Raw genomic sequence first — 14,351 nt, 5'->3', positions numbered from 1 at the left:
TCGGTGTACCATGGATGCCGAGGCCAATCCGAAGCAATTAGGATAATTGCAATCCCCTCTGTCTCCAGTCTGCCAAGCAGATGAGGAAGGAGCTTTAGAGGAGTGAAGGCATAGGTTAGCCGGTACTGACTCCACAGTGCTACTAACGCATCTGTCACGTCTGTCACGTCTGCCCATGGGTCTCTTGACTACAAACCTCAATACCTTCCGATTGATTTGAGATGCCAGGAGATCTAGGTCTGGCGAGCCCCATCTTGGGCAAAGGAGCTGAATCACATCTGGGTGCAGAGACCATTCTCCTTGGTCCAGCATCTAGCGACTCAGGTAGTCCGCCTGCCAGTTTTCCACTTGCTTCAGCTAGTGTGCCGTTACCGGCGGTTCCCACACGTATGCGTAGGAGTGACGTCATCGTGGCTTCGGCTAATCACAGCGCCAGAGCCCGCGATACCCAAAAGTAACTCCGGAAGCGATGTCGCCGGCCGGAGCTGTGTACTGGGGCCGCTGCAGGGGCTTCGATCTAAGGTGAGTATTTCATAATGAGCTAGTATGCTATGCATACTAGCTCATTATCCCTTTGTCTTTGCAGGTTTTTTCTTTAAAAAATGCTTATAAAAACGCAAATGGGCATTACCGCCAGTTACCGTTTTTTACATGCGGTTACAAGCATATGGAATCTGAAATGCCAGTAAACTACAATCCTTAACGTGATTTATCTGCTTTCAAAAATATGCCAGCAATCTGAACTGCCACTAAACGACTGAGTGTACACGTACACATAAGATAATACTGAGGAAAGTTCAGGGGCTGCTAAAAAAAACCCCCACACAACTGCTCCTAAATGTCAGTTTGGCAGCTGCTAGTGTACACAAGGCCTAATGCCGCGTACACACCATCACTTTATGTGATGGAAAAAAACGACATTTTCTGTGAAGTAAAAAACGACGTTTTTGAAACTTCAATTTTCAAAAACGATATTGCCTACACACCATCGTTTTTTCCCAAAGCTCTAGCAAAGCGAGGTTACGTTCACTACTTTTTTCCATTGAAGCTAGCTTCATAACTAACTTGTGGACATGCGCGGGTTTAAAAACGTTGTTTTAAACGTCGTCTTTTGCTACACATGGTCAATTTTTGTGAACCAAAAAACGACGTTTTGAAAAACGACACAAAAAATTGAAGCATGCTTAAAAAAAAATTTTGTCGTTTTTCACAAGACATAAAACAACGTTTTCCCCCACACACGGTCATTTAAATTGACGTTTTTAAAAATGTCGTTTTTCTCCATCACATAAAGTGAAGGTGTGTACGCGGCATTTCCCCTCACTCCTCAAACTTAACTCCACTATTCAGAAAGGATTAATAATGTAAATGTATTACTTTATTTGTCTACAGTGGCATGCTGCAATCACAGTCAGTCATTTTATTTAGAACCCAGTTACCTATATTAACAATAGCGCCACCCTGCTGCTGGACCATGCTTCGCAGTGCAATTTTACACGTATGTATCGGTCCTATGAGGTTGACGGAGAGCTGAGACAATACATCTTCTGACTTGGTTCTCATTAACAGTCCATCCCTGGAAAAAAAAAATATATATATATATTTTACTAGTTAAAACAACATAGCATTCACTTGTACTGCTCCCTAAAAAATTGTGACCAGACTTTTAGCATTGGAATGATTCTCAGAGATAAAAGCAGGGGGACTTTGCCTAAAGTGGTTGTAAATGATCACTTTGTACAAAAAAAATATTGAGTTTAAAATAGAAATGAAAGGCAAAACATTTGTGTATAGATTAAAATATATATTATTACACATATTGGGCTGGATTCAGATACATCGGCGCATATTTCTGCCGGCGTAGCGCATCTCATATGCGCTACGCCGACGTAACACAGAGAGGCAAGCAGAGTATTCACAAAGCACTTGCTCCCAACATTGCGCCAGCGTAACGTAAATTCTTTGGCGTAAGCCGGCCTAATTCAAAGTAGGTGGAGGTGGGCGTGATCCATTTAAATGAACCGTGACCCCATGCAAATGATGGGCTGAGCGAACGGCGCATGCGCCGTCCCGTGGACGCTTCCCAATGCGCATGCTCAGAATCACGTCAGAACGAACGCCTAAGATACGTCGAATCACTGCCTACGACGAGAACGTAACCTACGCCCAGCCCTATTCACGTACTACTACGTAAACAACGTAAAACACGACGGCTGTTCCCTGGTCCATACCTTAACATGACTTACCCCTGCTTTATGAGGCTTAACATTACGCCGGACGTACGACTTACGTAAACCGCGTATATTAATGTGCCGGGCGCAAGTACGTTCGTGAATCGCCGTATCTCACTGATTTGCATATTCGAATCGTAAATCAATGGGAGCGCCCAGCGTAAATATGCGCCCACGATACGACTGCGTAGGAAACTTACGTCGGTCGGATGAAGCCTATTTACAGGCGTATCTTGCTTTTAAAGTCAGGCGCATAGATACGCCGCGTAAGTGTCAATGTGCGCGTTGTATCTCGAGATACGCCAGCGTAAGTGCTACGAGAATCCAGGCCATTATATTTATATATTCACCTCCCCCCCCCCCCCCTTTTTTTTTATAAGTGATCACATTCCCTCTGTTCTCAGCTGCATTAGAGCTGGGGGGAGAAGCAGCAGCAGGACACCAAGCTTCCCAATAAAGCTTATGATTCTGAGGGGGGCATGTCAGGAGAGTAGGCTGAGTTCCCAGCACAGCTAGAGAACTGCCCAGGCTGTGCTATCCTGCTTAGTGTGGTCAGTTTTGAATCGGAAAGCAGAGGGACTGAGAGGAACACCATGGATTTTACACAAAGAAAGCAACAAAAGAGAACAGGATACTTTCCATACAAGTACATGGTACAGCAGGCACATATCAGGAATATTAAATGTTGGGGTAACAAACACTTTAACTACTTGCAGACCGCCCACCGTCCTTTTACGGCGGCAAGTCGGCTCCCCTGCGTGAGAGCCCGTAGTATAACGTCGGCTCTCGCGCAGGCCACTAGGGGCGCGCGCCAGGCACACGCGACTGCTCGTTACAGAGCGGGGACCGGGAGCTGTGTGTGTAAACACACAGCTCCCGGTCCTGTCAGGGAGAGAAATGCTGATCTTCTGTTCATACAATGTATGAACAGAAGATCAGTCATTTCCCCTAGTGAGGCCACCCCCCCTACAGTTAGGACACACCCAGGGAACATACTTAACCCCTTTCCCGCCCCCTAGTGTTAACACCTTCACTGCCAGTGGCATTTTTATAGTAATCTAATGCATTTTTATAGGACTGATCGCTATAAAAATGCCAATGGTCCCAAAAATGTGTCAAAAGTGTCCGAAGTGTCCGCCATAATGTCGCAGTACCGAAAAAACACGCTAATCGCCGCCATTACTAGTAAAAAAAAAATAATAATAAAAATGCCATAAAAATACCCCCTATTTTGTAAACGCTATAACTTTTGCGCAAACCAATCAATAAACGCTTATTGCGATTTTTTTTTACGAAAAATATGTAGAAGAATACGTATCGGCCTAAACTGAGGAAAAACAATGCTTTTTTATATATTTTTGGGGGATATTTATTATAGCAAAAAGTAAAAAATATTATTTTTTTTTCAAAATTGTCGCTCTATTTTTGTTTATAGCGCAAAAACTAAAAACCGCAGAGGTGATCAAATACCACCAAAAGAAAGCTCTATTTGTGGGGAAAAAAGGACGGCAATTTTGTTTGGGAGCCACGTCGCACGACCGTGCAATTGTCAGTTAAAGCGACGCAGTGCCGAATCGCGAAAAGCAGGGCTGTGGAGTCGGTAGATAAATGTTCCGACTCCGACTCCTCAGTTTTATGTACTTCCGACTCCGACTCCTCTGTATTAATATGCGAATGTATTTTATACATTCCTTGAGGGAAAGAAACGCAACCTACCACAGGACTACTGGCTGGGAAGCCAACAGTCTACTGTATTGCACAGTTTAAGCAAAAGACAAACACAATGAAAACAATCAAGTGGCTGGATAGTAGCAGCAGGCATAAACATCAGGAACAGGATTTTTACCAGTTCAAAAATACAAACCACATTATTTGGTTGTTTTAGAACAAAAACAAAGCTTATCTATAATGAACCAAAAACAAAATCTGTAAAACCTAGAAATGGTTTATATTAATCTTGAAATGTAGTTCTAGGCTTAGCAAATGCAAATCAATTCAATGCAGAGTTCTAAGGAAGAGAATTGCCTCTGCCAGATCCTCTTTCATAGAGGCTCTTAAGTCAGACTGAGCCTATGTTCACACTGCTGCGAATTCAAAATTTTGAATCGCGATTTTACCGCGATTTCCCGGCTGCGATTTTGCCGCGATTTTGGCCACAATTTAATGTAAATCGCGGCCCGAAATCGCAAAAAGTAGTACAGGAACTATTTTTTGAAATCGCAGATGCGGCGTCGCACTGATTAGGACAGTGCCATTGCCGACAATTGCCGCCGATTTGACATGTCAAATCGCATCTCAAATCGTTCCAAATCGTACCCAGTGTGAACCAGGGCTTTATTATTTTTAGGGCTGAAAATAATCTTTCGACACTGACTTGGGTGGGTGGCATTGCAGTAACTATTCTGGCCACATCACTAACGATCTCTGGATAAACAAGGATGGCTTCTTCAACAGTAAGTTTTGATGAGCGATCATACTTTTCAACTTCTTTTAGTGCTTTATAAAACTCCTGTTGGAATTTTTTTATTTGGACACTTACTGGTTCTCTAACATGCGTTCCCTGTAAAAGCAGAACACAACACTATGGAAAGTATAAGTATTGCAGCTCCTAATTGTGCGTTGCGTGCCATATAGTGAAGCACATGAAAAGCATGCTTCTTCACGGTCACTTAACGTGTTCGTTTTGCGGTTACGTGAGGCACTGCATGCATTGGTCTTTATTCTTACAGTAGAGAAGTCATTAATTATAACATTTTGTGAATTGGGACATTTAAACTTGCTTTTTTTTTTTTTTTTATTCCAATCTAAATTTAGTAGGAGTCGGAGTCGGTGCATTGTTTGCCGACTCCGACTCCGACTCCAGGTACCCAAAATTTCCCCCGACTCCGACTCCTCGACTCCGACTCCACAGCCCTGGCGAAAAGTGCTCTGGTCTTTGGGCAGCAATATGGTCCGGGGGTTAAGTGGTTAAAGCCAGAGGAAATAGGCATTTGTGCTAAAGTAATTCACTTATTTTTAGCGGCTGGGAAACAAATAACTGCACTAAGGGGAAGCTATTCCTGTGACATTGATCAGACACTAGGACATTTGTCCCTGGCAGCAATTTGAACTGAACACTGAAATGAATCACTCCCTTTAATCAGTACTCATGTAGTGCTGGTGTTCATGGTGCACCAATGATCTGTAGGCTTTACATACATGAGTGGTGGCAGCACGGTGGTTAGCAGCCACATAGCTATTCTCCCTGGGTTGGAATCCTGTTATGGGATACAAGCTGCATTGATTTTGTATGTCCTCCCAGTATCTGCATGGGTTTCCTCAAGGTGCTTTGGTTATCTTACATACGGAAATTTGAAGAGCAATTTGAAGGAGTATGGACATTGATTCATGCTAGGTTTTTATGATTAAAATGTGCAATCTGGTTGTTTTAACCTTTTCATAAATGTTTTAAACTGCATCACGCTATTGGAAGTGTCCTTTTATCAATCTGGAAAATATTGGCCATTGAAGAGTTAGGCCCCGTACACACGTCCGAGGAACTCGACGTGCCAAACACATCGAGTTCCTCGTCGAGTTCAGTGTGGAAGCCGCCGAGATCTCGGCGGGCCGACTTTCCTCATTGAACAACGAGGAAATAGAGAACATGTTCTCTTTTCGGCCCGACGAGTTCCTCGTCGGCTCCCTCGCTGAAAAGTGTACACACGACCGAGTTTCTCGGCAGAATCCAGCTCCGATCGAGTTTCTGGCTGAATTCTGCCGAGAAACTCGGTCATGTGTACGGGGCCTCACATGTAAAGAGACATATTTGGAGGTCTGGCTTGGGAAAGGACAAGTTATTTAAGACTTTATTACGCTTAAAGTGGAAGTCCAGGCTATTACAAACTAAACTTATAACTGCTCTCACCCCTTTGCTAAATCCTATACCAACTACCCTGTAGAAGAAAGAAGCTTATATTTACCTATTCTCAGGGCACTCTGGTCTGTGATTGGTTCCCAGCATCGGCTTTGGGGAGAGGAAGGACAGCCGTCAACGGATTCCTCATAGAAAACCTTTAGGAGACATCACCACCCAGGCTGCAGCCAGTCTCTGCTCTCTTCTCTCCCCTGAAGCCTGCTGGGTAGATTAAGTGACCAGACCAAAGATCTCTCAGTATAGGTAAATATAGGTATCTTCCTTCTACAGGGTAGTTGGTATAGGAGTTAGAAGAGGGTGGGAGCAGATTTAAAAAGAGAAGTATGTTGTTGTTTTTTTCAGATTCATACCGTATTTATCGTGGTATAACGCGCACCCCCAAAGTTGACCCGAATCCTGTGGAAAAAAAGTTTTTTTGTGTTTTTTGTACTTACAGTTTTGGTGTCTTGCGCGGCGTCCATCGGCGGCCTCGTCGGGTCCGGAGTTCGTCTGCGGCTGTCCTCTTCGGCGGGTCCGGCGTCCTTCTGCGGCTTCGGGTGTCCTTCTGAGGCGGGTCCGGTGTTCTCTTCGGCGGGTCCGGTGTCCTCTTCGGCGGGTCCGGCGTCCTTCTGCGGCGTCCTCCCCGCTCGTTTCCCGTGCCGAGTTTGAATACTGCGCCGACATATACAGAGCGCAGTACACTCGTGTATTGTCGGCAATGCTCGGCTACCCGCGCTGACGTCCTGTACGTCCAGGACGTGAGCGCGGAAGGAGCCGAGACTGCCCGACTATACCCGAGTGTACTGCGCTCGGTATATGTCGGCGCAGTATTCAAAACTCAGCGCGGGAAAGCGGGTATCGGCGTATACCGCGCACCCACGATTTTGCCCTGCGCGGTATACGCCGATAAATACGGTACTTACCAAGGAGGATGTAGCATCAGTCCGATGCTGCATCTCTCCCCTGGCATCTCCAACAGTGAGAACCAAGCAACCGAACAACACTGATTGCTCGGTTCTCACAGCTCCTCAAGCAGAGAGCCGATGACTGTCAGTCACTGCTATTTGCTCCGCCCCCTCCTCGCTCACTGGAGCGTTGGGCTGTAGAGGAGGTGGGAGCGGCCGGCTTAGGCTCTCAGCGGCTCGCTGAGAGGTTGAGCCGGGTTTTGGTCCAGGGATGATGCCGAGCCTGGACCGACTCTGACTTCAGCCCGCTCTCTGCTGTAAACAGGTCACAGTAGTGCAAAACGAACTGCCCCCCTGTGATCCATAGGAGAAATAAAGCCAAATAAGCTTTGGCTGTACTTCTCTTTTAAGCTTAGTTAGTAATGGCCTGGAATTCTACTTTAAATTGATATATTTCTGGTAAGTTTTTGTGGCACACACCGGGTGGAGGGTAGATTTTTACATAGTGGTGTTTTGTTTTGGAGAACAGAAGATACACTCTCTGGAAGTATGTTTTCACAGCGGTGGAGTTTTTTTTTTTTATTATTTGTATTGCAAGTTTTATAGACAAACAACTTAAGTCAGGGCTCGACAAAATCCGGGCACCCGGTCGCATTTGCGACAAGAAATTGTGACCTGGCACCCGCCAGTAATTGAGGCCACGGCTGCGGCCATCACAGAAGGAAGCTTAGGCCGCAAAGCCGCGGCCTCAGTTACCGGCCGGCACAGCGGAGGAGGTGGGGGCGCACAAAGCCACAGGATCCTGTGTCTCCGTGCTCCCCCACCGCACGATCGCGACGGGCCCGAGCCCGCCGGTAATTGAGGCCGCGGCTTTGCGGCCTGCAGGCCTTCTGTGATTTGGCGCCATCTTGTGGTGGCCGTTTGGCATTAAAAGTAAAATAGTTCTAGCAGTTCTAATGTGTTCTTTCACTGTTTTCACTGCCATCTCCTTCCCTTTAATTAGAACCCCCAAATATTAGAATAAAAAATATATATAAAACCCTAAAGAATAAAATGCCGGTCATTGCAATACTTTCTGTCATGCCGTATTTGCGCAGCGGTCTTACAAGCACACTTTTTAAAAAAAAAAATACACTTTTTTTTATTAACAGTAAAGTTAGCCCAATTTTTTTTTATATTGTGAAAGATAATGTTACGCCGAGTAAATTGATACCCAACATGTTACGCTTTAAAATTGCGTCCGCTTGCGGAATGGCGACAAACTTTCTACAGGTTGTATGTTTTGAGTTACAGAGGAGGTCTAGAGCTAGAATTATTGCTCTCGCTCTAACGATCGCGGCGATACCTCACATGTGTGGTTTGAATACCGTTTACATATGCGGGCGCTACTCACATATGCGTTCGCTTCTGCGCGCGAGCTTGGCGGGACGGGGCGCGTTTTCTGGCTCCTAACTTTTTTAGCTGGCTCCTAGATTGCAAGCAAATTTGTCAAACCCTGACTTAAGTGCTTACAGTACTCATGAACAAACACAGTGCTACATTACAATTCTGCAAATACGGGTGTGATGGATAAAGATACATCAATTGTATGGTACACAACCTCATGCCTAGAACATGCTCTTGGAAAGTGTCAGAGTGGGCTTCAGCAAAAAGAAAAAAACAACATCTAACAATAACGATGCCCAACGAAAAAAATAAATAAATATTTCATCAGGCCGTTTCAGGTTCAGCCAACCACAGCGGTGGATTTTAAAGAAGGAACAAAAAGTTAAAATTATTGTTTTTTCTTTTGTTTATTTTTCCATTTATTTTCACTGAATATTCTGTATGTGGACACTTTAAAAAAAAAAAAAAACATGTCTAACCTCCACTGTGCAGCTCGTTTTTCACAGCGTGGCCGCGAACGTCCTCTTCTGAGGGCACCCGGTGGCTCTTCCCCACATCAGATAAAACCCTCTGACACCCGAGGGGGTTACCTTGTGGGCGCGCTCCAGAGTCCAGCATTTGCGTCCACAGACATGAATGCCGGACTCTGCCCCGTATCTCCGTCATTGGATTTGACTGACAGCAGTGGGAGCCAATAGCTCTGCTGCTATTAATCTATCCAATCAAGAGCCAGGAACCTGTGGAGAGAGGGACAGCAGGGATGCGCCAACAGAAATTCGGGGCTCAGGTAAGTAAAAAGGGGGGGCTGGTCACTGCAAGGTGTTTTTTCACCTTCATGCATAGGATGCATGAAGGTGAAAAAACACAAGGGTTTACAACACCTTTAAGTGTGTTTAAGTGGTGTTCATGGTGCACCAATGATCTATAACCTCATATGCATTAATGGTGGCAGCATGGTGGTTAGCAGTCATGCAGCTATTGAGTTTGTATGTCCTCTCTGCATTTGGGTTTCCTCCAATGATCTGGAGAGGAAGATTAGGCATGGGATTGCTATAAGGAAGTGATAGGAGACCCATAGGGAGTGGGTTGACTTATTTGATGGATAGATATCTCAGAAGGGCAGACTCATGACTTGATTGTGTTGTGATTTTAAATTAAATTCAGATGCTCTAATAGATCACTTTAATTTTTGTTCTAGGCTTGAATAAAGCAAAGTGCGACTGCTAGTATTTGGGATCAGATTCGTAGAAGTTTAGGACAAAAATTGGGGAGGGTGGGGGCCGGGGAACTCCCAAAGCATATATTGGATTATAATAAATGAGTAACATTACAAATTGTATGTAAACAATATTGTACCAAGATTCCAAACAAGATTATTACAAGCCAAGTATAGATGAAGTGCTAGAACATATTCGGGCGTCCATAACATCTTAGGATTAGGTAGAGCGATTACTTTCCATTTTGAAAAAGGTCAGGAGTAGGATACCAACGTGTAAAAATATCAAGCTTATGGTGGCCATACATGCTTCCATTTTATTATCTGATCAATTTATGATTCGATCAAAATTATGGAATCAGAAATCTATTGAATAGCCATAGCTTCCATTCAACTCAGGGAAGCTGCCCCCCCCCCCCCCCTACAATCAGCACAAATAAAAACTCAAGTGTGTTTCTTTAGTGCTACGTTTGTGCTGCAAAAAATTACATCTGTGTTGCTTTTATTTAAGGTATTAGCAATTGTTTTTTCCTGACTATGACATCACCCAGCCCCCCTACAACAGCCAAAGGACATGAAACTGGGCTGGTTGGTTAGTGCTGTGTTTGTGCCATTTAGATTTCGGTTTTATAATTTTTGCGTTATTAATGATTTATTAAAGGTCACTCAGCCCCCCTACAACAGCCAAAAGACACCAAACTGGTCTTGTTGGTTACTGCCGCATTTGTGCTTCTAAAATTATTATTTTTTCTGTTATGGTTTTAAGTTAGAATAGTTATTTTTTTTAAATCAACCCCCACCAATTTTGCCCCCCCTACAATCAGCACAAATAAAAACTCAAGTGTCTTTCTTTAGTGCTCTGTTTATGCCGTTTTGGGCCGTAAAAATTTACATTTGTGCTGCTTCTATTTTTACGATATTAGCAATTGTTTTTTCCACACTATGACATCACCCAGCCCCCCCCCCCCCCACAACAGCCAAAGGACGTAACACTTTTTTTTTCACATGCACTCTCATTTTGTATGGGAAAGGATGGTTTTAGACTGTTGAAGAAGTGCTGTCTGTGTGAAAGAAAAATGGTTAGCACATGATTCTCACATGTGGAGTGGGTTTGCTCAAAAATAATGCACAATATCTCCAAAACGCAAACCAGCACAAATGTTATTTTTGCAGCACAAATCAGCAACAAATGGTATATTTGGTTTTAGATTCAATCACATGGGGTGCAAAGTGGGCGGGGGTGGGGTTTGAATAAATATAACGTCTAATATCTTCAGAGCCAAACTAGCACAGATGTTATTTTTTGCACAAGTTACCACAAATGCAGCACAAATGAATGGTGTGTTTGTTATAGTAGTGGTACATGGGATGCCAAGTGGGTGGGGTTTGATCAAATACATTTTTTTTTTTACAATTAAAAAAATCAAAGCAGAATACACATATTGGGCCAGATTCACGTAGAATCGCGGCAGCGTAACGTATCGTAGATACGTTACACCGCCGCAAGTTTTCATCGCAAGTGCCTGATTCACAAAGCACTTGCGAGAAAACTTCCTCCGGCGTAAGCCCGCGTAATTCAAAGGGGCGTGTGCCATTTAAATTAGGCGCACTCCTGCACCGGACCTACTGCGCATGCTCCCGTTTGAATTTCCCGCCGTGCTTTGCGCGAAGTGACGTCATTTTTTCGAACGGCGACGTGCGTATCGTACTTCCGTATTCCCGGATGTCTTACGCAAGAAGGAAACATTTTTTAATTTCGACGCGGGAACGACAGCCATACTTTATACAGCACATACGTGTGCTGTGTAAAGTTAGGGCACCTAAAACGACGACTAACTTTGCGACGGGAAACTAGACTAGCAGCGACGTAGCGAACACAAAAAAACGTTGTGGATAGCCGTAACTCCTAATTTGCATACCCGACGCTGGTTTACGACGCAAACTCCCCCCAGCGGCGGCCGAGGTATTGCATCCTAAGATCCGACAGTGTAAAACAATTACACCTGTCGGATCTTAGGGCTAACTATGCGTAACTGATTCTATGAATCAGTCGCATAGTTAAGAAGACCCTAAAACAGAGATACGACGGCGTATCAGGAGATACGCCGTCGTATCTCTTTAGTGAATCTGGGCCATTAATTTTAACAGCACAAACTGGCATGAACGCAGCACTAACCAACCAACCCAGTTTCTTGTGTAGAAGAGCTGAGTGACCTTTGGTAAATAGTAAACAACTGAAAAATAAAAAGTGGTAGAACTGAGATTTAAACAGCACAAAGGAGGCACCAACCAGCCTGGTTTCATGTCTTTGGTCTCTTTTAGGGGGGCTGGGTGACCTTTATAAAATCAACAATAACTGAAAACAAAAAAGAGATATAATGGAGAGTAAAAAGGCACAAACCAACACAAAGGGGGTGTCAGGAAAGGCTTGCCCATAGAACAAATGTCTCTCGGTGCATACACATGAGCAGACTGGCAACTGGCCGGGCAGATGAGCGCAAGCCTGTCACCAATGCTGGGGCCAGACAGACTATATAAACAGGCTGCAATTTGGTGTGCAGCTTCTGTGTGTTCATTCCTTATTCCTGTGCTTGACCTCTGATCCTGACCCAGCTTGCTCCTGACCTCCTTTTGACTTATACCTGCCCTGACCTTGGCTTGTCTCTGGATTCTGCTTTTGCCTTCTGTTCTTGCCTGATCTACCTCTCGTTGCTGACTTGGCTTGTGACCTGACTATCCTGTTGTCTGCCGTCTATGCCTGATCTGCCCGACCATTACAAACCCGGCTTGTCTGACCCTGCATCCTGCTAATCCAGCCTGCTACAGCTCTTCAGTCCAGCAAGGTCTCATCTGTCTCCTGTCCTGAGAACATTTTTAAGAGTAACTCGATTTTGCCTGGAATTCTACTTTATCTGAAAAAAAGTACTCTCGGCCTCCTCCAAATCCTTTTTTTTTTTTGTTGCTGCTGTGATTTGACTTCCTGTTAAAGGGTGGCTATATTTGTTCTTCATAATCCCACTGGAAGCAGGAACATGGCTTGCTTGCTCTTGAGATGGACTAGGGACTATTGGACTTGTAGTGTGCATAGAGCAGTGCACGTGACCACAACTTACATGCATTGCTCACTTCAAACAAAACAGGAGTGAGGGGGCAAAGGAGAGGATCTCATGGAGGACATTACAAGAAGGCAAAAAAAGCAGTAAAAAACAATTTAATGGAAAATAGATTACAGAGCCATTACGTTGTGAATGTGTATAGATTATTTTTGAAAAATAGGATATCATTTTGTGTCACTTAAACTGTATGTGCACATTTAAGTTTAAATCTTCTTTGTGCTCTGGTAAAAAATATAGTTATATATTGGGTTTGCACTGCTAAACTTTATCCATCAAGTTTTCCCATCACACCGAGCTTGTCTTAAAATTAGATTTCCACGCAGCGTCTAATGTAGCAAAAACATTATACACTGTGTGGGGAGGCTGCGCCACCTTCTGGTCAATTGGGGGAAATAAAGTTAATCTAAAGAGTAACGACTATACATCACCCAGCTTGAGTGTCTTTGAATGTTTATAATCTGCCTGAAACATTAAAGAAAGGCCCTTAAAAGTATATATATCCTGTTTTATTTTAATGATTTTCTAATCAAGAAAGTACGAAAAAAAAAATGCTTGAAATGCCTATAAACTTTACAAAGTGATTGCAAAGGTTTTTTTTTTTTTTAAATAAAAAACATGTCATACTTACCTGCTCTGTGGTTTTGCACAGAGTGACCCCAATCCTCCTTTTCTGGGGTGTCCCAGCAGCGTTCCTAGACACTTCTCTTCATCGGGTGCCCCCTTGGAGAGCAGCATTCCATAGGGGCACACGTGCGGACATGCTCTCGAGTCCCGCTGCCGAGTCCATTGACCCAGACAGCAGGACTCAGCCCCACCCCCTTGTCACTGGATTTGTTTGACAGCAGCGGAAGCCAATGGCTAGTGAGGACCCGTGGCAGCAGCTGGAGCCCGCTGGGCTCTGGGGGGCAGCTGAAGCACCGAAGATTTTTCACCTTAATGCAAAGAATTCAAAACCGTGAGACTATACAACACCTTTAATATCACTCTATACCATATTAGTTCAGTTAATAAAACAATTAGAGGTGCACCGACTGGAAATTTTGGTGCCAAAACCAAAAATCCAGAATGCACTTGAAAACAGAAAATTACAGTTTTAAAATTATATATATATATTTTGTAAGGGGTTAGCTCGGTAGCGGGGTGTGTGACCCCTTGGTTGGGTTCACCACACACTGAATTTATACAGACTGGCAGTCGGAGACAGTTGAAAACAACGTTTTTGGTTTATTCTTCCAACTTGCTGGAAGACAATTGCAAGCATCCAAACAGAAAAAACAAAATCAAAACATAAAATAAACTCTGGCCACCGTGGGCATCTACCTTCCACACAGGAACCTATCTACGGAGTCTGGCTCAGCCTAGTGCCGGCCAGACAGTGCTGGACATATAGCAGAAAACAATAGTCTTTTGATTTTTATCACACAGAAAAATTCTTCTTCTCCTCACCTCCTCAGAAGACTTTTAATGCTGCTCTCCTTACTCACAAAGCCTCAGGAATGATCCAGCAACAAAGTGGTAATCCTCGGGGCTACTTATAGAGGCCTTAATTGCCTCATTCTGAACAGCTGATGTTTTTCAACGGCCTTTAGCCTTCCTCTGGCTACG

General features: G+C 44.1%; 1 protein-coding gene across 2 annotated transcripts in view; it reads right to left on the bottom strand.

Annotated features, from left to right (window-relative positions):
• CBR4 (carbonyl reductase 4) overlaps window positions 1-14,351 on the bottom strand; it is a 46,851-nt gene that overhangs the window by 11,042 nt on the left and 21,458 nt on the right. For both annotated transcript variants that reach the window (XM_040333016.1, XM_040333005.1), the window contains exon 4: window positions 1,440-1,576. In XM_040333016.1, the coding sequence (XP_040188950.1) occupies window positions 1,440-1,576 (137 nt within the window). The remainder of the gene's footprint in view (window positions 1-1,439; window positions 1,577-14,351) is intronic.

Source organism: Rana temporaria, chromosome 1 (genome assembly GCF_905171775.1).
Source record: "Rana temporaria chromosome 1, aRanTem1.1, whole genome shotgun sequence".
In the NCBI taxonomy this organism is placed as follows: Eukaryota; Metazoa; Chordata; class Amphibia; order Anura; family Ranidae; genus Rana; species Rana temporaria.
This window is presented reverse-complemented; position numbering and strand designations above follow the sequence as displayed.